This window comes from Dicentrarchus labrax, unplaced genomic scaffold, assembly GCF_905237075.1.
Source record: "Dicentrarchus labrax unplaced genomic scaffold, dlabrax2021, whole genome shotgun sequence".
In the NCBI taxonomy this organism is placed as follows: Eukaryota; Metazoa; Chordata; class Actinopteri; family Moronidae; genus Dicentrarchus; species Dicentrarchus labrax.
Window position 1 is genome coordinate 11799631 of NW_026136709.1, and position 21664 is coordinate 11821294.

The 21664-nt window shown below is 39.5% G+C and overlaps 2 protein-coding genes across 2 annotated transcripts; both read right to left on the reverse strand.

The window, feature by feature from the left end:
- Positions 1-35: 35 nt before the first annotated feature.
- pdk3a (pyruvate dehydrogenase kinase, isozyme 3a) lies at positions 36-9427 on the reverse strand. Its single transcript, XM_051410430.1, has 11 exons — positions 9031-9427; positions 7031-7172; positions 6839-6910; positions 5549-5733; positions 5386-5475; positions 4959-5036; positions 4643-4719; positions 4414-4515; positions 4215-4322; positions 3923-4036; positions 36-2804 (listed from the first exon to the last, which is right to left on the reverse strand). Exons 1-11 carry the CDS (start codon positions 9131-9133, stop codon positions 2655-2657), a joined length of 1221 nt encoding a protein of 406 aa, XP_051266390.1. The 5' UTR covers positions 9134-9427; the 3' UTR covers positions 36-2654.
- Positions 9428-11239: 1812 nt separating this feature from the next.
- slc51a (solute carrier family 51 subunit alpha) lies at positions 11240-20821 on the reverse strand. Its single transcript, XM_051410665.1, has 8 exons — positions 20567-20821; positions 17673-17824; positions 17497-17570; positions 17019-17177; positions 14357-14468; positions 12774-12920; positions 12447-12552; positions 11240-12312 (listed from the first exon to the last, which is right to left on the reverse strand). The coding sequence occupies exons 1-8, from the start codon at positions 20640-20642 to the stop codon at positions 12164-12166; spliced, it is 975 nt and encodes a 324-aa protein (XP_051266625.1). The 5' UTR covers positions 20643-20821; the 3' UTR covers positions 11240-12163.
- Between the last annotated feature and the right edge of the window lie 843 nt (positions 20822-21664).

Below are 21664 nucleotides of genomic sequence, written 5' to 3' on the forward strand. Positions count from 1 at the left end.
TATCAGGGCACGAGGTGCAGAAAATCAGAGACGGATCGCACACAACAGCAATTTTCTTTATTGTCAGGTTTGACAATGTAGGTGGATCTCATGCTGGATCACATCATTAGAATGGTCTATCACCTTTTTGGTATACGTATGTTGATGTTGCATTAATTGCATATCTTTGCGTGACTACCTCCACAGTGAGGAGTTCATGCATAAGAATACATCTGTTTAAGCTGTGGGTACAGTAGGATGGAAAAGCGGTCACTCCACACTGGCAGCAAACACATTATTAATAGTTATGTACACAATATTTTCTAAAATACTGTAGGTACAGAAACAGTCCTTAACAGTGAAGGTTGACAGCTACTGAAGATCAAACATCCTCGGGCCTCTACATCACACAAAACTTTGACAAAGGTGTGAATTTTGTTCAGTCATTGGCTTTTAAATGTGACTATCAGTTGCAGGGAGACCACACATTGCACTGAGGCCTTTAAATGAAGAGGACCATTGTCTCTGTCTTTACAGCAGGTCTGCCACTGAGCGTCACTCAGCGAGACTGGCAGGTTACGAAGGCATTGGCAGTGATGAAATCATAGTGAGGCCGAATTCTTCATCTACAATCCTAAAGGAGATGAGAAAAGGAAGTCACTTCAGATTATAGAAACAACAACCTGGCTTGGCCCCCGTTTTTTTTTTTTAAATTAAAGTCTTTTTCAGTAGTTCCAAAATTACACTGTTATGAAGGTTTTGAGAGTGGTGACCTGGGAACTCACCTCATCATAAATAATCTCCCATTAACAAAGAAATTCTTGATATGATTGTATGAAAGTTATTTAAAGGGAAAAATGTACGTGTAGGGTTGTTAAAGTGCACGTTATAAACGTTATTCAGTATGATTTATAGGACAAATATCAGTTGGTTAGAAGCAATACTTCAGTACCCAATAATTAGTGGTTCCTTTAACCACATTTCCTCCTGCCGGCTTTTCCAAACGTTGTTTGTTTTCCTATTCTTTAAATAAAGAAAAATTAAAGTGACTGTCTACACACTTGAATAATAACAATAATTAAAAGTCAAAAGCAATCCTGTTCCTATGTCAAAGACAGTGCAAAGGCCTTAAAAAGTAGTTTATTTAACTGTGTCTTTGTTCCTTGATAAAATAATTTAAAACCTGTCACGGATCATTCCCTTCTGGGTTTTAGCTGTATCTTCAAATTCCTTTTCACTCAAGAAAAAACAAAAAAACAAAAGCACATTTTAAAAATACACACGCTTTGTTCAAACTCATTCAAAGACTGTAAAGGATTAGTAAATACTACAAGTGAGACACAAAGCTGATTGGATGAAGCATTGTTAGGGTGACAAATCCAAGCTGTGAGCATGTTGCGTATCCACCCCGGCAGGTGTAAAAGGTTTGCAGGATGAAGGGCAGAAAGCAGATGTGATGATGTAGTCCCACTTTTATAGTCCATGTTAGATGCAACAGGTCCATTCTTCTCTGTGGTCCATACAGTATGTCATGCTGGTGTGGTTGAAGCTACTTGACAGACAAAGCTGACATGGTGGCATTTCATAAGCATCCTACAGATGCTCCTTTTGGTCCGTTTACTAGTTGTTAAATCGGGGTGCAGAGCTGGCTTGCAAGCGGAAATGTCTGATGAGGGTCAGTATTGCCGATTGACTGTCTGTATGTGGGTGCTTACTTAAATGTATGACGTATGATGAAGAAGTAGTAAAATATAAACAAAATACTCTGAAAAAAACATAATTTCTAACATTCTACTGTTATAAATGAACTTTGAGTTCCAGTAGAGCCTTCAAGGCAAATTCTTTAAAACATTAAATATGCTATAAGTTCCCAGAAGTAAGGCTTTCCCTCTTTGACATAAAAAAAATCCTGACTTTGAGTTAATTTTTAACTTTTAAAATAAGGTGTACTCTTGGTTTTCTATACATTTTCCAAAAAGAGTTATTTCCTTTATCTATACGCAATCCTCTCTTTCACTTTCCCAGGATTAAGTCCAAAACAAGCCTTTACTATGCCAATGGCACACTGGCCTAATTGTGCGTTCAGTTAAAGTGTCTCCCAAAGGAAGGAAATGAAACCTCCTCCTCTTCCCATTTGCACTGAAACTCAAACCCCCTGACTCTGCTTGTGTTTGAGAGGGTGAAAACAGAATACAAGCCTTCACTGGTGGTGAGAAAGACACTCAATGAGCAGTGCACGGCGTATTCAGCCACAGGGAGCGATGGCCCAGTCAGCACAGAGGAGCCAGGCCAAACTGTGCCCGATGCACTGAATTTATTTTAAAATAATAACCGGATAGAGGAGAAAATAAAGTCAACATTAGTAAAGATTCACCTTGACTAAATGACACTGAGGATATATGATTTGGAAGAGGTTCATTTTAAACTCCATGTTGGGAGAGCCAGTGGTAATGCCACAACAGTAAAAGCTACGCTGATGAATGTCATTGCCATTGGGTACAGATTTACATCAAGGTCATCCATCTTTTCCAAAGCTTTAACCACTGGAATGTAAAAGCAAGTCTCATCCTAAACCAAGCGATTACCCAAGGGCAACATTTCATCATACATGCTCAAGGGCAGAGTGCGGGAATTACGGCCCCCAGCAGAGGGCTGGGCTAGCGGGTCAGGCAGAGTTATCTGTTGGCTTTGTATTTGGACTTGCTGGCATCACGTGGCTCTTTGCTGGGGTTGCTCCAGTCATCTGCCTCGGGGCTGGTCTTGTAATGCCGCCACGCTGACTTGTTGAAGACAGGCAGGCGCTCGAAGGACTCACTGGACAGGGCCTTTAAATGGAGGAACAAAACACAGGGGCCAGTAAGGACTCGCATTAATTCATTAAAACTGAGGGAAAAAAAACACTGAAGGCTGAGACGATTAGCTTAGCTTAGCATAAAGACTGGAAGCAAGGGGAAACAGCTAACTGACACTTTAACTTTATTTATAAATCAAACAAAAGAGGTATAACATGTTAAGTGAGCTACAGAGTTGCTACATAGATTTTTTTTTTTTTTACATTTTGACAGAACTGAGCTTGCTGTTTCCCCCTTGCTTTCAGTCTTTATGCTAAGCTAAGCTAAACTAAGCTAAGCTAAGCTAAACTAGAGGTCTCTAGTGTCACACTTTTGACATTTTTGGAAAATAAGCTGTCTGAGTGAGATGAGAAGCTCAATGCTGCTGTGTGTTATGAATATGAAGCCACCAAGCAGCTTTTTAGCGAAGGGTAGGATAAAGATTGGAGTCAGTGGGAAACATTGAAGGGTAACAAAAATCTGTCCACCGAAACCTCGAAAAGCTCATTAATTAGCATGTTACAGCTCATTTGCTTAATTGCTACAAAAACTGAAGTGTACTGCCGCTAGCGAACTAATCTGCTAGCATGTTAGCTGCCTGCTGTGCTCTGTTTGAGACTTAATTATGAATATAATGATAGTGTGTTTTTATTTAAAAATGTTACCGGGGACATATTTAAATAACTGATTATTGAAAATGATGTTGTTGTACTCATTATTACGACGGCACTGAGCTGTGCCCTTTTCAGAATCTCCTGTTTCTCCAGACAGACTGGTGAAAGACTTTTGCTTCATAAATAAGTAACTTACATTCAAGTAACTCATATTGATTGATGTCACCTGAATATTGTTAATAATAATATTATATTCGTGAATATGATGTCATATTTTATTTTTTACTTCCAGTCTTTATGCTAAGCTAAGCTAACCGACTTCTGGCTCTAGCCTCAGATGTAAGTGGTATCAATCTTCTCAACTACTGTAACGCTTAGCAAAAAAGTAAACATATTTCCCAAGATGTCAAACTTGGACCGAGCTGAGTATCATGTTTTTGGAACACAAAAAAAAAATCATCATTGCAACATGCTCCACATTTCACTAGCTCACTTTACCTTCAGATAAATGACTGCATCGGTGCCCACACCCTCCATGGAGTAGAGTTTCAGGTCCCCCTGGAAGTATCGGGCATAGAGCCTAGAAATTGGCAAACCGTAGCCAAAACCAGCCTGGGTGGGGGAGGGAGAGGGGCAAAATTGGATTTCCTAGATGTCATGCTGTATATAAAAAAGTATGGGCTAAAAAGATTTGAAATGGTCATGAGGATCAATACTGATTTGATTTTGTGTGTGTGTGTGTGTGTGTGTGTGTGTGTGTGTGTGTGTATATGTGTGTATATGTGTGTACCAGTGGGACAGCTCCTGGCTCCAGGCTTGGTGTAGGGGCGGTGGAGTACATGTAGTTAAACAGACGGTCTATCTTCCTCAGAGGAACTCCACCTCCTCTGTCACTGATCTGAAGACGGATTTTGGGAAAGACGGGATGAAAGAGCAAGACAGAGAGACAAATATTTGTCTAATCATTTGTGTACTTGTGTCTGATTTACCTTTATGGAGAGATCCTCTTTACCCAGAGTGACTTTTGCTTTTACTGGTGGTAATCCCTCTGCACTGTTCTCATGAAGCTCCACTGTGGCTCGCATGGAGTTCTGCAAACACCCACAGACTTAATTACTCAGCACAAGTCCTTATAGAATTATAGTCACATTACAACTTAATTACATTTAAAGAGCGCTGAACTGGTTAAGTTACTGGCACTGATGCTGCACTGCTCACCTTGAAGAGCTCAAACAGCATGTGGAAGAGATGAGAGGGCACATACACAGCCTGGATGGGCTTTTTAGGGGCCTTCACTGGTAGACAAGAATGTGAAAAGATCACACACAAAGCCGCTTCTTTTGAAGTTAATGAGATGGTGAACATTGTAATCACAGGACTATATTTGGACTCAGAAGCTGCGCCCACAAGCTCTAAGTAGACTTGGTAACAGAGCACATTGTTTCATTACAGCTGTGTGATAGATTACAAGGAGAAAACTATCAAATGCATGAAAGGATGGATTACTGCGCAAAAGGAAAAAAATAAATCTTACTGTTAAACTCTTCAATCTTCAGCTCAGGAGAAGCCAAATAGTACTTCTCACACAGCATCTTGGCAGTGTCATAGGCATCTGATACAAGAGGCAAAACAACATGAGTCTGGGTAGAACAAGTAGAATACATGTGCTGTTTATATCTGGATTCTTGTTACAGGGCACAAATGTAGCTTTCTGTTCCTCGCTGGGTCACAGAGAGTGCAGCTTTGGATCCACGCTGCTGGAATTCTTTAAAAACTATCATTATGTAAACACAGCATTTAGTACCAATGAACTCGGGTTTGTTTGATTTGTGTCGCTGCTGAGAGTCGCTGGTGTGATATAACGTTTCCCGTAAGAACTCACATATTTGCAACAAAGAAAAAAAATAATCCAACCCACAGAGAGCAAAATATTCCCACAACTTTGACTTTCTTAAACTCACCCCTGACGACTTCAGCCACGCTGCAGGTGGGATCAATACTGCCGATGTGTTTTGGATGGGCAGGGTTGGTGTCGTTTCCAAACAGGAGAGCTGCACAGAAAGAAAAAAAGGTCAGCTGGCGAGACGGGATCCAAACAAACCACACAGGTTTTCAGAGACTCACTGTGCTGGTTGATGAGCATGCGGAAAGAGATGCGGTTGGTGTAGAAGCGATCAAGGAAATACTGGATGTTGCTGCTGATAAAGGGGTCAAAGCCAAACTTCTCCTTGTACTCGATGACTCCCTGAGCCATGGTGGGAACCACGTCGTTGTGGCGGTTACGGATCTCAATCAAGAGCTCTAGGAAACTAAAAATAAAATAAAGAAGTGAAAGTGTTTCTTCCTTCTTCAATCTCAAGTTCACATATTTTTCACATATTTCTATCATTCAAAAAAAAAAACACAGCCACCAGCTCTCTTTTAGATTCCCTTTTGAAACTTAACCCAAAAGGTCTATTGGGATAGTTTATTCCTTATTAAACCCTTGACTTTGTTAAGAAATCAGCGGGAGGAAGAACTGGGACTCCTGATGAAGTTTGGGGGAAAACTTTAAATTGGATACATTCCTCTTTTATTTGCTTACGACATACAATGATCCAGTTCAAGGTTTTAGATCGTCTTCCATGGTCTAAAACAAAGAAAACGTTCGCGCCTACTGTCGATCCTACATGTGATCGGTATCGACAAGCACCATCCACCCTTTCAATGTATAAAACCTTTTCAGATGTCTTGGAAGTGCCCATAAAACCTTCCGCTACCACTGCAATATTTGGAGTAGCTCCACAATATAGACATCTTAGTCGCTGACCTGTAAACTATGGATTAAGGACTTTATACATCATTTGACATTAGAGAAATATATGTCTCTATATATATTTTTTTCTGTATATTTTTCCTACTACTCATTTATTATTATTTATTTTTATTGCTCTTTTTACCGTGTATTGTACTTTTATTTTTAATTGCGTTTATCCAACTGTATCTGTGATTTATAAAATGTTTAAATACCAATGAAAAGTTAAAAAAATAAAATGACTGGATCCACCGTGTTTGTTTTTTGCTATTTTGAAGGCCAGAAAAAAGCTTAATCACAATTAGTACCAAGCTTAATATCACTGTTCTTTTATTTCCAGTGAAGTGAACAATTCTTGGAAATGTGCTCCTAAACAAACTGCTTTATCCAAATTCCTATCTCTGTTTATCACACAGGCATTGTTATAGTATAAATACACACCGTTAACTGTACAGTCAGCAGAGATGTGTATTAAGGGGATTAGCTGCAGTGGAAGAGGGACTCTAGACATAAAGACATAAATCCAGCATACAACAGCTGGGTGCCTCACAGAGCTGTACTTACTGTACACGTATTGTTCTCGCTTTTATGAATGATTAATTAAGGCAATATTTACTCACTCATTCAGAGCGTGAGCATCCTCTGGCTTTCTGTTCTCATAATCCAGCAGCTCCACAAAGCTTTGCATGTACCTAATAAAGCAAACAGAGGTCAAAAGGTAGCTTTTACACACACCTTCTTAACAATACTACTACTATAAACCTTATCACCAGACAGCCATAGAAAGGGTATCTCTTGAGGAAGTGTCTCACCATTTCTGCACCAGTCTGACGGAGGGCTGGCTGAGCAGGTTATCAGGTAGCAGGTTTACCTCTCTCATGGTGTTGGCCAGCCGTACCGGCAGTTCCTTACGCAGGAACATGTAGGAGGTTTTCTCACAAGCATTGTCCCTGCCTGAAAGCAAAATAATTTTTTTGTTGAAGCTGCAGCACCGAAAGTGGCCGACACAGTTGTCACTTTTCCTGCCAAGATATACTGTATACTCAGGTAGTTAGTTAGTTTTTCATTGTCATGGTGCCTCATTGATTACAATGTGTTTTTTGTTCTCTTGTTGTCAAGTGAAAACCAAGGTAACACAAGGTAACTGCCAGTTAAAACCAGTTCAGTTAAAACTGATGGCATTATGCCAAAATATGATCTTTATGAACTTTAAAACACTCCTGAAATGTTTTGTTTTCACCAAGTTACAAAGATTCAACAAATAAATATATATATACATTTCATATGTGAAGTTATGTACCAAAGTGACCAAGTGGTAAACATACAAGCAGCCAGAGCTAAAGTCTATTGGTTGTGAGCTGTCAGTCAGTTTCAACCTTTAATATGATACCTTAAACTCTGCTATCTGGCTGGAACTGTATTTACTGTCCACCAACATTAGCTTGAACCATACAAGGAAATCATAAATATTGTTACCCAGCAGAGAGGGGGGCGGTCATGGAAAGGTTAGGGTGGATTTATGTTTTAGATCTAAACAGGAACCACTGAATTACTGTGGTGTATTGTTAACTGTCTTTCTCGAAAATGACTATGTGGGAGCCGACTTTGCATTTTTTTCACAACCTTAATTTGACCAAAATGAAATTTACACAGCATGCAAATAGCCTGGCCTCTCTTATGTAGGCATGCGAGGACTCACTTTGAAGCATATGAACCATATTAACCCTCAGCAGAGAAATAAAATCCACTAAACACAGTGAAAATCTGTTTCAGGTTCTTCCAGCTATTAAAAAGCAAACAATGTTAAAGTTTGGCAACTCATACAACTGCAGCAAAATGAAAGGAAATGTCCCATCATCTCTCCTCAAAGGAAAGGCTTCCCCTGACTCAGCAATATAAAGAGGGGGCTCATTAACTATAAAATGGGGCAGTGAAACCTCGTAATACTGACTCAGCCCTGGAATAACCCACAGACTCTGCAACTACTGACAATCCCAGGACGAGGTCTCAGTGGTTCCTGTTTGAAACACACCAATACGACATGAACAATTACTGCTGACAAGATCCTCACTGTGTTTTCTTGGTCCAAACAAATGGCGCACACTCAGGTCCACAGCTGTGAGAACAAATTACGTAACAGCGATGACTGTGTTTAATCAGAGATGGATTAAGAAAAGCTTTGAGTGAGGCTGCCAACACTGTCATCTTGTGTTTCTCATGTCAGAGCCTAGCACAGTTATTAACTCTACATGCAGACAACAAACAACATTGCACATACAAAACAAAGACCCTTCATGTGACTTACATATGTGTCATACTAAACTACAATGACCCAGGCTCTAGAAAAAGCTTCTAAAGATTGAAAACCTTGTTGAGTAACAAGGAAAAACAGGAGGTAACATGAGCTGCATCCTCCACTGCATACGTGCTGATGTCCCAGTCTGAGTGAAGTTAACCTGCATGGATCAAGCAGGTTGTCACATGTTCACATGGTAAACAAACCTGCAACAGAAAGCTGCCATTCAGAGCCATCAGCATGCATGAAACAGTGTGTGCTGCTATGGCTGGGTTACTAAAAGTAAACATCCAATTCAAATGCCACATCTGATTATGACAAACTCATGTTACATGGCAGCTTGTGGGTGAGTCTGCTATTAATAAACAGCCAAGAGCTTGCCCTGTGATACTTAAATAATCCACATAAATATGGACTCAAAAAGACACAACACAAGGCAATAAAAACAAGGCCTCTTGTTGTCTTCCTTATCAGCCAGTCACTCCTGTAAGAAGACAGCCCTGCAGCGTTACCTACCAAAATCCAGAAACTGCTTAATGGAGAGCGGGGACGGCGAAAATCTGGAGTAATACTCGATTTTGGGGTTGGCGTTTTTCAGCAGAGACGTTAGGATCCTCATTTTGAAAGTCTAATAGTGATGTCTGGATGTGAACGTGAGAATGAGAGTCAGTGAAGACGCGACCATTTCATCCCCGGTAGTGTTGACAACCGTGCGGACAGTCCTCCTCTCTCAGCGGCGTCCACATTACTTCCAGCCTCCAGCGGGCCTCCGGTGGTCTCACAGCGACGGGATGAATAAATGTCCATAAGGTTACATGACAGACAAACAATATACTCTCAAGAGGGCTTCCTGGAGCTACACTGTCCAGACATTCAGAGCGGCTAAACACTGTCAGGCTAACCGGAGTTAAACGTAAACTTCCGGGTAGGTTTTTCAAAATAAAACAACAGGCCGTCTAATGTAGCGGAATAAGTTGCAGAGTTTGGAGGGTATTGGGTAACTTAGTGGAAACACTAAATAGCAAATTTGGTATTCATTTTTTACCGTGGTCCTCTTAGCATATGGTTTGTACTGGCTTTGTTAGTACTAATTTTTTTTATTTTTTTTATTCAAATCAATTATAATCCATTATTAAGGAAAATGTTGCCATGTTTTGGAAATATATCTTTGCTTGTTTAACACTCTCCAAACTTTCATTTGCAAACAATTACGACCATGCTCGAAAAGGGTACAACCATTGTCAAAATGAAATCAAAAGGAACAGATAAACACTAAAGTAAAATAAAAAAGTGGAATACAAATAACACGCATGTCATAAGAAAAACTAAAAGAGAACAAGACTAAATAAAGTGGGTTTCTGTTATGTGTTACTACAATATTTAAGTAAAATAATTTGTTTGGGTTTGTTTAGAAATGCTATGAAATTATTGAAAACTTCCATTGCAGCAGAGTTAGTCACACTAGATGTGCTATAATACAGTGAATAATGGAGCCTATATAAAAAGAGTTCATCATTTTTAGCTCATCAGGGGAAGACTGAACTTCTGGAAAAGGGCTGCAGAGCATCTGGACAAAAGTCAATTTATTAACAACTTATTGACATTTAAGCCTGTGGGATTCATTAGAATAAGAACACTTTATATATGAATTAACATTTATACTTGGAGGTGACATTTTTTGCCGATGGCTTATTTAATATGAAACATTCAACACCTTGTTTAATGAGTCAATATTTGTAAATGCAGCCTTAATTTTTTCACTCATGATGCTTTCTAAATGACTTACTAACATTTACAACCCGCAGACCTAATGCCTTATTAAAAGTGAGGAACAAAAGTATAAACTGTAATAACAGCAGTGACTTTATTAATGACTCAGCCAGAGAGATTTTCAGAAGTTGTTCTTTTAACTGGCTTTACTTGATTATCTGAATAAAAGCTACTTTCCCCATGATTAAAGTAATGGATCAACATATAACAAAGACCAGCCTATTAGTATTTATAATTTTAATTTAATTTTAGTAATTAAGTAACACATTAATATTTTTGGGCAGAATAATTGCTCATAAAATACTGACTGTTGTCCCATCAGCCAGTTTAAACGACAGACCCCTTTGAATTACTGTATTGAATTGAATAAATAAACTATCTATCTTGTTGAAAGAAACGTTTTATTATGAAGGTTAAATCTCCAGACTTCCGGTCCATTTGGGCTGCTGTGACGTTTACAGACAGCACGTCACGTACATTCGAAAGTCTCGGCTCAACCGCACTTGGCTCGGGCTCGTCGACGCACTGCGCTGATTGGCTTATAACCAGGAAGTGATAAACAACAACAGCTCCATTGGGACGCATGCGTGTCAATCAACAGCGTTGACGTTACCTTGTTTATCCGCGGCCCCTTGACTGTAATACACAACGTATTTACACTCACAGACAGTCAGTGGGTATACATGTAAAATATCTGTTATGTGTAGTGTTCTTACGCGCTACAAAATGTCTCATTGGACTCTTATATATGTATATTTTACTGTAGGGAGATTATTGCTATGACAACGAGCTCACAGTAATGACAACAAGAGGGTGATGATGACAGGGCAATCCCACAGAAGGTCAGGTGTCTACCAGATGCTTTCTACTGTCACCTAGTGGCCCATGGTTAGAACTACAATGTAAGATGCAACTGAGTGGAAAAACTGAACATACTGAGGCAAATGACACCACAGAGAGTCATACAGTGTTTTCATTTCATGTAAGGATGTTTAAAATGCTTACATTGTACACATAGCATGGTAATAGTGACAGTAAAAGACCCAGTGGTTGAGACACAGAATGCAAATGCAAAACTAAAGTATAGTTTTATCATCATTTATGAGATACTACCTCACAAAAATACAAACAATTATATTTGCGGTCCCATTATTTCCCCTAATTTCCTATAACTGAACTGATATGTAATTCAAAAAGGAAAAAGGAAAGTGATTTGGTACTTCAGCTGGCACTTAAAAGAGTCTGTTAGTCAGCGTACAGCAGGTAGGCCACAACTGTAAAATTAGATATACAATTCAACATACATGGAAGATAAAATGTCTAAAAATAAAATAATAATAAAACAATGTTTTTTGGGGTTTACATTCAGTAGTTCCTTTTAAGGAGTTTCTGTGGAGATCAACAACTGCACATCAAACTAAAGTATCACCAAACTTTTTCTCTGTTTCCCCTGAAGTTATTACTAAATCACAAAGTATAAGGGAATTACAGACCTGTAAAATAAAATGTTACCAAATGACACTCTAATATACTGTATATGCATGGCATTTTTGTTTTGACAAAAAAAAAGAAAAAGAAAAAATTGACACAAAGTGGGAATAAGTAAATCATTTCCACTGGATCCCTCTGGATAGGGCGTGCAGTTGGTGTGCAAACAGTTTCCAAGAGTTTGCAAATCTGTGACCCGTAATGAACATCCAACAAGATAAATGTGCATATAATTCATATTTATATTTATTCATATTTACTTATATAATCTCTTAATCAAAGTACAAATGTCACACTCGCGCACGCACACAAACACTCGCACACACACGCACACACACACGCTCACACACACACGCTCACACACACACGCACACACACACATTCTGAGCTCTCATGCAGATACGGGGATTGCAGCCATCTTGGTGTGTTCGTTGTCGTTACCATCTTCCACAGGTAAAGGATCGTACTGTCTACGATACAGGAGACGTGTTACCAGCGTGATGATGAACATCTCCAGGATCAAAAGCTGCTGACTCATCACTGGGGGAGAGACAGAGAGGCGCAGAAAGTAAGTTCAAGGAGTATTTAAGAAGTCAGTCATGTAACTGAATGAATAGAGATATGAATCGATCATTACAGATAACACGAGGATGAATGGATGCATGTTGACTCACTGTATCCTTTTGCTGAGGCAGAGAAGGGTGGACTGCAAGCAATGGTTCCATTCAATGCCAAGATGTTGATGATAGCCGTTTGCAGCTGGCTCAGGATCAGCACCAGCTACAAACACACACACACACACACACACACACACACACACACACACACACACACACACACACACACACACATACAATGTTTAACCTGACAAACAGAATGCTGGAAAATCCTGTAAAAAAACGTATGATAGCCCTATAACCTGACATGTAATTAGAAATGTGTGTTTACTTAGACTTTACTGTCGGGCACATGTGTGTTTAAAGCATCTCTTGTGTTCTTACCTGGTACATGGCGTACTTGGGGATGATCTTGAGGGTCCGCAGGGCAGTCCTCAGGTGCATGAACATGATCGCTACAGGCCACAGGGCTATGATTGTCAAGATGCCCACAAATGGGTTGATCCATATAGCAGCTCCGGTAATGGACAACTGAAATGTGGTCACACACACGCAGTTAGAGTCAGAAGGTCAGCAAAGGCAACAGGAAAGAATAAGTATGAGAGAGTGTGACCAATGCAACAAAAGATAAGAAAGACGTGTCGCATATATATTTTTTATTTGGTAATGGGCACTGTCATCCCTCCTCATTTTTATAACAACACTAACATTGTTATGGCTCTATAAAGAGTCTATAAAGCCTACGTTTTACTTCTTCTTACACCGAGTACCTTTAATCTTATTTCTTTATGAGACTATTCCTTTGGTGAAATAGAGAACACGTTATAATGAGTATAAGAAAACACATGTTTGAGTAAGTAATGAGTCGGTCAATGCAACTAAATGTAAATCATGAATTCCTGTTGCTAACTGTTAAAAGATAATGAAGTCACTATGAGTTTATGTGATTAGTAAGTCTTTGTTGGTTATTGAATATTAACTCACAGTTAGTTCCTACACTAATTTATACGCCACAAACCACCTTTCAGGTCCATGCATTTATAGTCTCATATAAATATGAAGCTGCCGTCAGATACATCTACTTTTTGCTTCATGCCATAACGGTCTTCATGTCAAATTCACAAGCTCTGAGGTGGAATGAGACTTCTTATTTTATTTTTGAAAGTGAAGCATAGCATGAAGAGACGGCTCCACTAAAAACAAAAACATCTAACAATTGTGCCTTGTTGTGCCAGGAATCTGTGAACTGTTGGGTCATGCAGGAACATGTCAGATGCTGGATATGACTGCCAGTTTGAGCAAAACGCTACCGTCAGCATGCAAACTCCCAATGCTATTATGCTATTATTATGTTTAGCAACTGTAATCAACCTCTAAGTTTACCATGCTGTGCTAACATTTGCTAATTAGCACTAAACTCAAAGTGCAGCTACAAGCAGATTGGTATTTAGCCATAAACCAAAGTATTTCATGGCAATCTATCCATTAGTTATCAAGATATTTCAGTCAACCAACAGACATACAGCTAGCACAGCTAATAAAAACAGCTTTATAATTCAGAAAGGATGATCAAATGCACGGGTCTGAAATGATCTTTTCAGTTTAATTAGATTCCAGCTAATTGTATTGCGTATAAATTCATGTTTGAAGCAAATGTGAGTTAAAAACCATTCATTAAAAATTCATTAAGCGTTCAAAAGCTCACAGCGTCTTGATCAACAGGAACTCATAACACAGTCTGCATTAAATTATTAATCAAATCATCATGGTTGTGCTCATTTCTAGATAACCTAAACTACAAGCAAACAATCGTAAACGAAAACTAAAAGTAAAAGCTGAAATCCGTAGTGGCACAATGGTAGGTTCTGATGATTCATTTAACAATAAAAATCTTGGAAAATAACCAGTACAAGAGAAATCAGGGATACAATAACACTGAGTGATGCTATCTAGTATTTGCAACTTACGTCCGCCAGGTCAAAAGTCCCATTGGTATAGAGGACAATAGAAAGGATGGTGAAAACAATCTTCAGGACAGCAAACTGGAAGGAGCCAAGTTTGAGCAGGAAGAGAGAGCGCCTGGAGGTGGAACAAAGGAAATTATTTCACAGTAGCCACTAATGACAGAAAATGGCTTTAGTCTCTCCCTATTGGCCTGAACGTAAACTGAATAATTATCGCAGGATGCTGCGAACAATTCACCTGACCTTGGACACATCTTCATGGCTTCAGGCATGCCCATACTTATGTGTGCAACAACAACATCAACAGTCCCTCTGAGGTGCGTTATACCTTTCAGATTTCTTATAAACAGAACAGTGTGACCCATGAGGGCACAGAGGATTCTAAGACTATGTTGTTGAAAAGAAACTGGGCACTGCGTCAAAGAAGACATGGCTGAGCATATCTTGGCTTAGCTATCCTCACTATCACTGTTGTGTGCAGCAGGATTTTCTGTGTTAAGTGGTGCATAGCGTTAGAGAGACGCACATCTGTCGTTGTGTGACACCAGCGTGCACCTATTAAATAAACAAATAGTGTATGGAAGACTGTGTGTGCTGACAGATTACATTTAAACAGGATGGCTTGATCAATCAACTGTGAAATAGTGAAAATGCAGCCAGTCTGTACTCCAAGAAGGGGCATGATGGGATTGCTGTCTAACAGTGTGCTACGATACAGACTTCCGCCTTGAAAGAGTTCAATGGCCAGGAGAGTGTTCAACCTGCGGTCAGAGAACAGAAGCGTACAATCCAGTGCTGTATGTACGGAGGATCTCTGAGGTTATGCAATCTTTAAAAGGGCCAAAAGCAACATCAAACACCTCACTGCACTAGGCTGACCCCTCAAACAACACGTGGTCGTAACAATCTTAGAAGCTGCACAGGGTCTGGGTTTCATTAGCAGTGCAGGATGTTACACTCACTTCAATAACGCAGGGAATGGTTAAGATTAAAGTATCATTCTGGTTTATTTCAATCAGGTGTATTTCCCGTAAATGTGGCTTATGTGCACTCATCACCTCCACTGTAAAGATTTGGGGAAACGAGTACTCGTGTAAAACAGTGTATTTCAGGGCACCAAAACCCTGTGGGAGGGATTTCTGTTCTGTGCAGCTTTCAAATACAGACAGTTAAAGAGAAAAGTTTTTGGAAAATATGCTCTCTTTTTGAAATAAGCACTTTCTTGCTGAGAGTGCAGTGAGAAGGTCGACGCCACTCTCATGTCCGTGTAGTAGCTTAGCTTTGCATAAAGACTGGGAGCTTGTTAACAGGTTATATCTCATTTGTTTAAACAGTACAAAAATCAAAGTGTAAAACAATTTGCCAGAGCCAGGCTAGCCCTTTTTTTTTTGCAGGCTTTGGGCTAAGCTAAGCTAACTGGATTCTGGCTTTGGCCTCATATGTAATGGTCTCTCTGTAAGAAAGCAAATAAGCTTTCAGCAAAATGTTGAATGATTGCTTCAATGAAAGACAACACTCTACACCTGCTAAGGATGGCCGCGGTGTGAGAATCATTCGAGCTCTGCTTTCATGCTCACCCTCACCCTAACCCTTCATTCAAATTTAAATCAAAACTGAAAGCAAAAGCTGAAATAAGAGGTTGCACAGAGTAAGAGACAGAGAAACCTCATGTTTCTATATCAATATTTACACTGCTGAATGTACAGTTGACACCAAATCTCTTGAGGCTTAATAATCTGATGAAAAACACTCTCTCCCGCCAAGGATAATGGAAGTTCTAAGTACACAGTTTCTGCTGTTATTAAACTAAATATGTGCTTCCGAGAGTGTTCCTCAGAAACTGTTCTCACCCAAGGTGTTGTTAGGGAATGTTCGGCCCTCAAGGCAGAAAACAGCAAGTGTATTCAAGTAGTCCAGTGATTCCTCGCTTCAGGTATTGCGGAACATATCTGCAAATATGCTATGCTAATGCTAAGCATGCCATGCAACCCGTAACCTAGCGCCCTCGCTATCAGCGGTATTTCCTACAACCGATGATGCCCTGCTGAACACTGGTGAGCCATGATGGTTTTAGTATTGCTCTGGAAGATGTGATGGTGCGTGCATATTGAGAAAGCAACCCCAACAGGAACGCTTACTGGAGAGAAGAGAAACCACTCCATTGTAGGCATGCCTCAAGCCTCAGCCACTTTCCCACTGGTGTGTAACGACTGTGCAAGGTGCCAATTCACCTGAACAACTTTTAGTGAAACAAGAATGAATGAAATTTGTAATTATTGTACTTTATTAACATTTATGACAATTATTAAAATTGCTAAAATGGTTGCAGTATTGTCACTTTAAAGCTACTTATGCTGCTATTGAAATTAATTGAGACGGATTAAAAGTTCCACATTTGTTTTTGAAAGGCCTTATTATTTGTATTTACTTTGAGTTCTGTTTCCTTGATGTATTTCAAGTGTTATTTTTTTGTTGTTTGGTACCTATATTCATAATAATAGGAAAATGCAGTTCTGTGTGTTTCATTGATCAGCTCCATAGTTAAATTTACACTAGCCTAGCATTTGCATAATAAGTGAGAAAAAAAATATTTAAGGGTTCACAATACGTGCTACAGTTGTATTGATGACGCTAACCACAGACTGTGTATTACTTCAGTGTTTACCGTGTGATGGCAACATATGGCAGGCAGCAGCAGCAGCAGCAGCATGGCCCCGTGCTGATCTTCAGTTTGTGCCTCCCTGCTCGCTTCAGGAAGGCCTCGTCGCCACCCACCTCCTCCAGCATCAGGATCAGGAACTTGAACACCACAACGGCAAAGTAGCTACAGACAAATAAGAGGAGGAATGATGGGTAATTGGACATAAGGAATGAGGCAGGGAGAGTGAGTTGTGCAGCAAGAATGAGAGAGGTATGAAGAAGGGAAATTAGCACATGTGGGAGAGTTTGGAGAAGCAGGATCAGTAGAGAAGTAGAGGAAATGAAAGTTACACAACAGTATCACTGTTTTCTATAAAAACTTTCAGTAGGATATGACAAATTTCCCCCTCTGTGATTCTTTTATTACAGAGCTCTCTGAGAAACAAGGAACACAGCACGGGATGAAAGAGGAGTAAGAGAGAGGGAGAAGAAAAGAGACCCACCAGGCAGAGGTCATATCAGTAAACATAGTGGCTCTGGGGATCCACATCCCCAGACACGACATGGTGCCAATCACCTGGAAAAGAGAGGAGAAAGAGGGAATGTGATGACACAGAATATATTTTCCAATACCAGTGCTGGAATGGGTAAATATATCCAGAGTTTTTGACAGCCTTACCGGTGCTGCCCCATTCACCCAGATGATTATACTCTTCTTATTAGCAGGAACTTTCCTATAGATGTAGATACACTCCTCTAGGAAGACCAGCATGGATACTGCTGCCATGAAGGTGAGCACCGAGTACAGGATGATGCCAAAGATGTCTAACTCTGGAGGAAGAGAAGGGAAATGACAACAAATTAGCTCTCTTTAAACTTAAGCTGCGATGCTGAACCCAAAGGTCTCCAGAAATTCAAACTTGATATGATCTGTAAATGTACTATTATGGGTACAGGGTGATTATATCATATTTATGTTTCTGTACTGAAATGTTTATTCAGGCAGACAGAGTGAAAGTACTGCCAGAAAATAAGAAGTAGCCATAAAGCAGGATGTATCATGTCCTGACAAGACCAAGAGGCTACAGCCATACTCAAGGCTCTATGAGGGTGTACTTGGCACAGCGATGCTTTGAGCTAAACGCTAACATCAGCATGTTCAGCAAGTATAATGTTATATTTATATTCACTATCTTAGTTTAGCATTGTTACATTTTCTACATTTTCTTAAGCATGGTATAATAAGCGCTCAACACAAAGTAGAAGCTGATGGGAATGTCATTAGTTTTGCAGGTATTTTGTCATAGATCGTCGTACTGGACAAATAGATGGCGGTAGGTAAAAAAGTTAAGGGATCAATGAAGTGATGAAAATGAATCCTGATGGGGACACGAATGTGTGTGCCTGATTACATTGTAATCCATCCAATCATTTTGGAGAGATTTCACCAAATACTGTGCCAGTTCATCCAATAGTTGATGAGTTATATCATAAAAAGCAATACATGTCAACCAGAGGTAAAGTCGAAGGGATTCATGTTTTCAGGTGCATGTACAATGTTTCATGGTGAGACATTATGATAGATGTTGAGATATTTCAGTCTTAACCAAAGTGGAGGACCAACAACACCAACACGGCCATCCCAGAGCCGGCTGAAATATTTAGGTTCATAAGAAAACTAGACTTACAAGCAAGTATCACGGGAAACTTTGGTTACATTAGAAACAGCATGTTAACAGGGCAGGTTAACATGCTCAAAGACTAATTTAAAAAGTAAAAGGAGCTTAATAGCATCAAAACTTTTTACAAAACAATTTATCATAATAACAATATATCATCTGAATAATGATAAACGGAGGCCCCTAACTTTAAGAAAAATTGGAGAACCATATTTTGAGGGAATCGCATCAGAGGATATACGAAGTCACAAGTGAATTGCTCAAACAGATGTTCCGGGACCTAGAGATCATGACAAAGCAGCTACGTCCACGATGAAACAAGGAGGAGGAAAAGTGGAAAATGGAAGGAAAAGTGGATTAAATTGTTTCATTGTGTTGCCAGTAATAGTATTCTGGTAATCTGAGTCATTTATTCTCCGACGCCCAAAGTCATTAGCAGTAATCAGCACACAAAAACAAATACGCACATACACACAAACAAACATTCCTATTCAGTGATTTCTCTCCATAGGTGGTCACTATGCCTGCTTGTTTGTTCAGTAGCTTTTTTATCAATTGAAATTGCTCTTTTGAAGTATTTCTAACATTTGTGTTTCATTATTTTTCCTTCATCTCCTTCAACTATTTTGGTCCTTCTGTGTTGTGTTAGTTCTACCCTTAACCATCTGACATCTCCTGCAGCCACATATGTGCAGTAAAGTGGAGACTGGAGAATCTTTTACTGACAAAACTGATCCAGATGGTAGTTTTTGCCCAACCAATAGGCCTACTGGAGTTTTTTTTATATTTTAAATATAAATACATAACTTTAAGGAAAAATTTAAACAAGGGTGCCTTAAATTATTTTTTTAAGAAATGTGACCAAGATATGTAGTGATCTGGACTGAACAATACATTTGTCAGAGCTCTCTGGTGAACAAACCAATAATGACACTATTACTAAATTGACTAAATTTGACATATACGGTAATCTACAGCATATCTCCAGCAATCTATATTATTATCATACATATCTATATTAAAATGGAGGAAAACTGTCTTAAAACTTAATTTAATTTAAAAAATAATGCGTAACAGTACACAAAGCGGGTAATCATTCCCTTATTTAGTCTTAATCATAAAGTAGAAAATGTTTTTTGTTCAACAACATGTTTAAAAACGGTTAGAAACAGGAAAACTAAAAACAACACAAGCCAACTGGTAAAGCGAAGAAACTAAATCTTTAAGTGCAATAATTCATGAATAAATAAAATAAATAAATAAATAAATAACTTTATAATTTAAGGTGTTATTAAAGAGGACAAATGTCCTCAATATCAAAAAGCTTGAATTACCTTATTTCTTACTACTTTCCTGCAAGGTTTTATGAGTTATGCAATGATTTACTACTTTAGGATTTAAGTTATAAAAATATGTCTTAGCCCTATTTAAGTGGATTTTCTCTCTGCATTGCTTGTCAGGCTGCACAACCTCTGAAGCAGGGTTTATGAAGTGAAATGGATAATCCAACATGACTCATACGCCTGAATACTAATATACAACAACACCACCAACCTAGAGGTGTGGATTAATGGATTAAAGCTGATCATTTGTTGAAAAATCCGAAAAAAGAACTGAGCCCTGCCTGAACAAGTTACATGAATCTGGCTCTTTATTTGGATACTAAGCAGGTTTTTACAGCATATCTCAGAGTCCCTGAGAAGGATACAATGTCCCTTGCAAAGGTTTTGTGAAGGAACCAGTTTCTACCACCACCTCGGCCCTTCAGTTCAGTAGACAATTAAAAAGAAACCACAGATGGAGATCTGATCAGGAGCCACGGATGTCATCAGATCAGGGACAAAACTTGGAGATGTCTGTTTCTGATCCGCAGCCTTAAAGCCAGTCTACTCACTGAGGATGATGTCCATGGCGACAGGAGGTTTGTCCATGCAGCTCGGGTGAATAGTTCGGTTGGACCCATTATTCATGCTGGCTGCCGTCGGTTGGACTTTTCACAAAATGCAACTTTTCAGTTTATGTCTCGGCTCCGCTGCTTACATCCACAGACGCTCGGTGCGTACAAGTTGGCACTCTCCTCTCCGCAGATGATCAAAAAAAAAAGAGAGAGTGCTCAAACTATCCACAGAGGGATATATCTGCCTCCCGGGCACCCCGAAACACTTTCTGCAATCGCTGGACCCGCCTCTTCCCCGCTGTCATAGGACAATGAGCCGTCTGCCAAATCGCCACATCCTGGGCATTTAACAGTTAAAAAGGTTTGTTGGCACATATTGTTTTTTCTTAGGCAAGGAAATTTAAAGGATAGGAGGAGGATTTATTGTTTTTCCGTACATTATAATGGTGAAATTGCAGCAATATTGTGCAAGAAATGAAACTTTTTTATTTTTTCTAATTATGACACTCGTAAATTATCATTGTCATAGTCAGTTTGTTATGTTATTGTCATGTGTGGTTGTGGTGTAGCAGAGTGTGGTTCGGTGTGGTGAGAATTAGTACCACTCAAGTCCTCATTCACATACAGTGAGTCTTCATCGCTGAAGGAGCTCAAATGTCCTCCATTTCTAGCCAGTTCTCCTTGTTTTCCAATGAATATTTCCCTCAGAAAGCCTTTCTGAAGCCAGTTGTTCTCATTACAATAGAGTCGCTCTTCTCAGATGGGGATCCCTGGTTGGGTATCATTATTGTTTTTACACATTAAAACTGGAAAAACCCCAGCAACATTGATAATAGGGCTTTTGGGTGGAGGAGGTGAAAGCTTACAGTGTTAGATTTATGTGTGTGTGTGTGTGTGTGTGTGTGTGTGTGTGTGTTGTATGGGATGGGGCACATTTCTTAGGACTACAGTGCCTATGGACAACACAGGCACTCACATCACATGCCCCCCTGTTCCCATAGCAACGTGTGCAGGGGTATGGTCATGTGAGGCATTTGCAAATCTTTTTGCGCCCTTGGTTGCATTCAGCACAGTACTGAGAGGCCTGTATAGAGC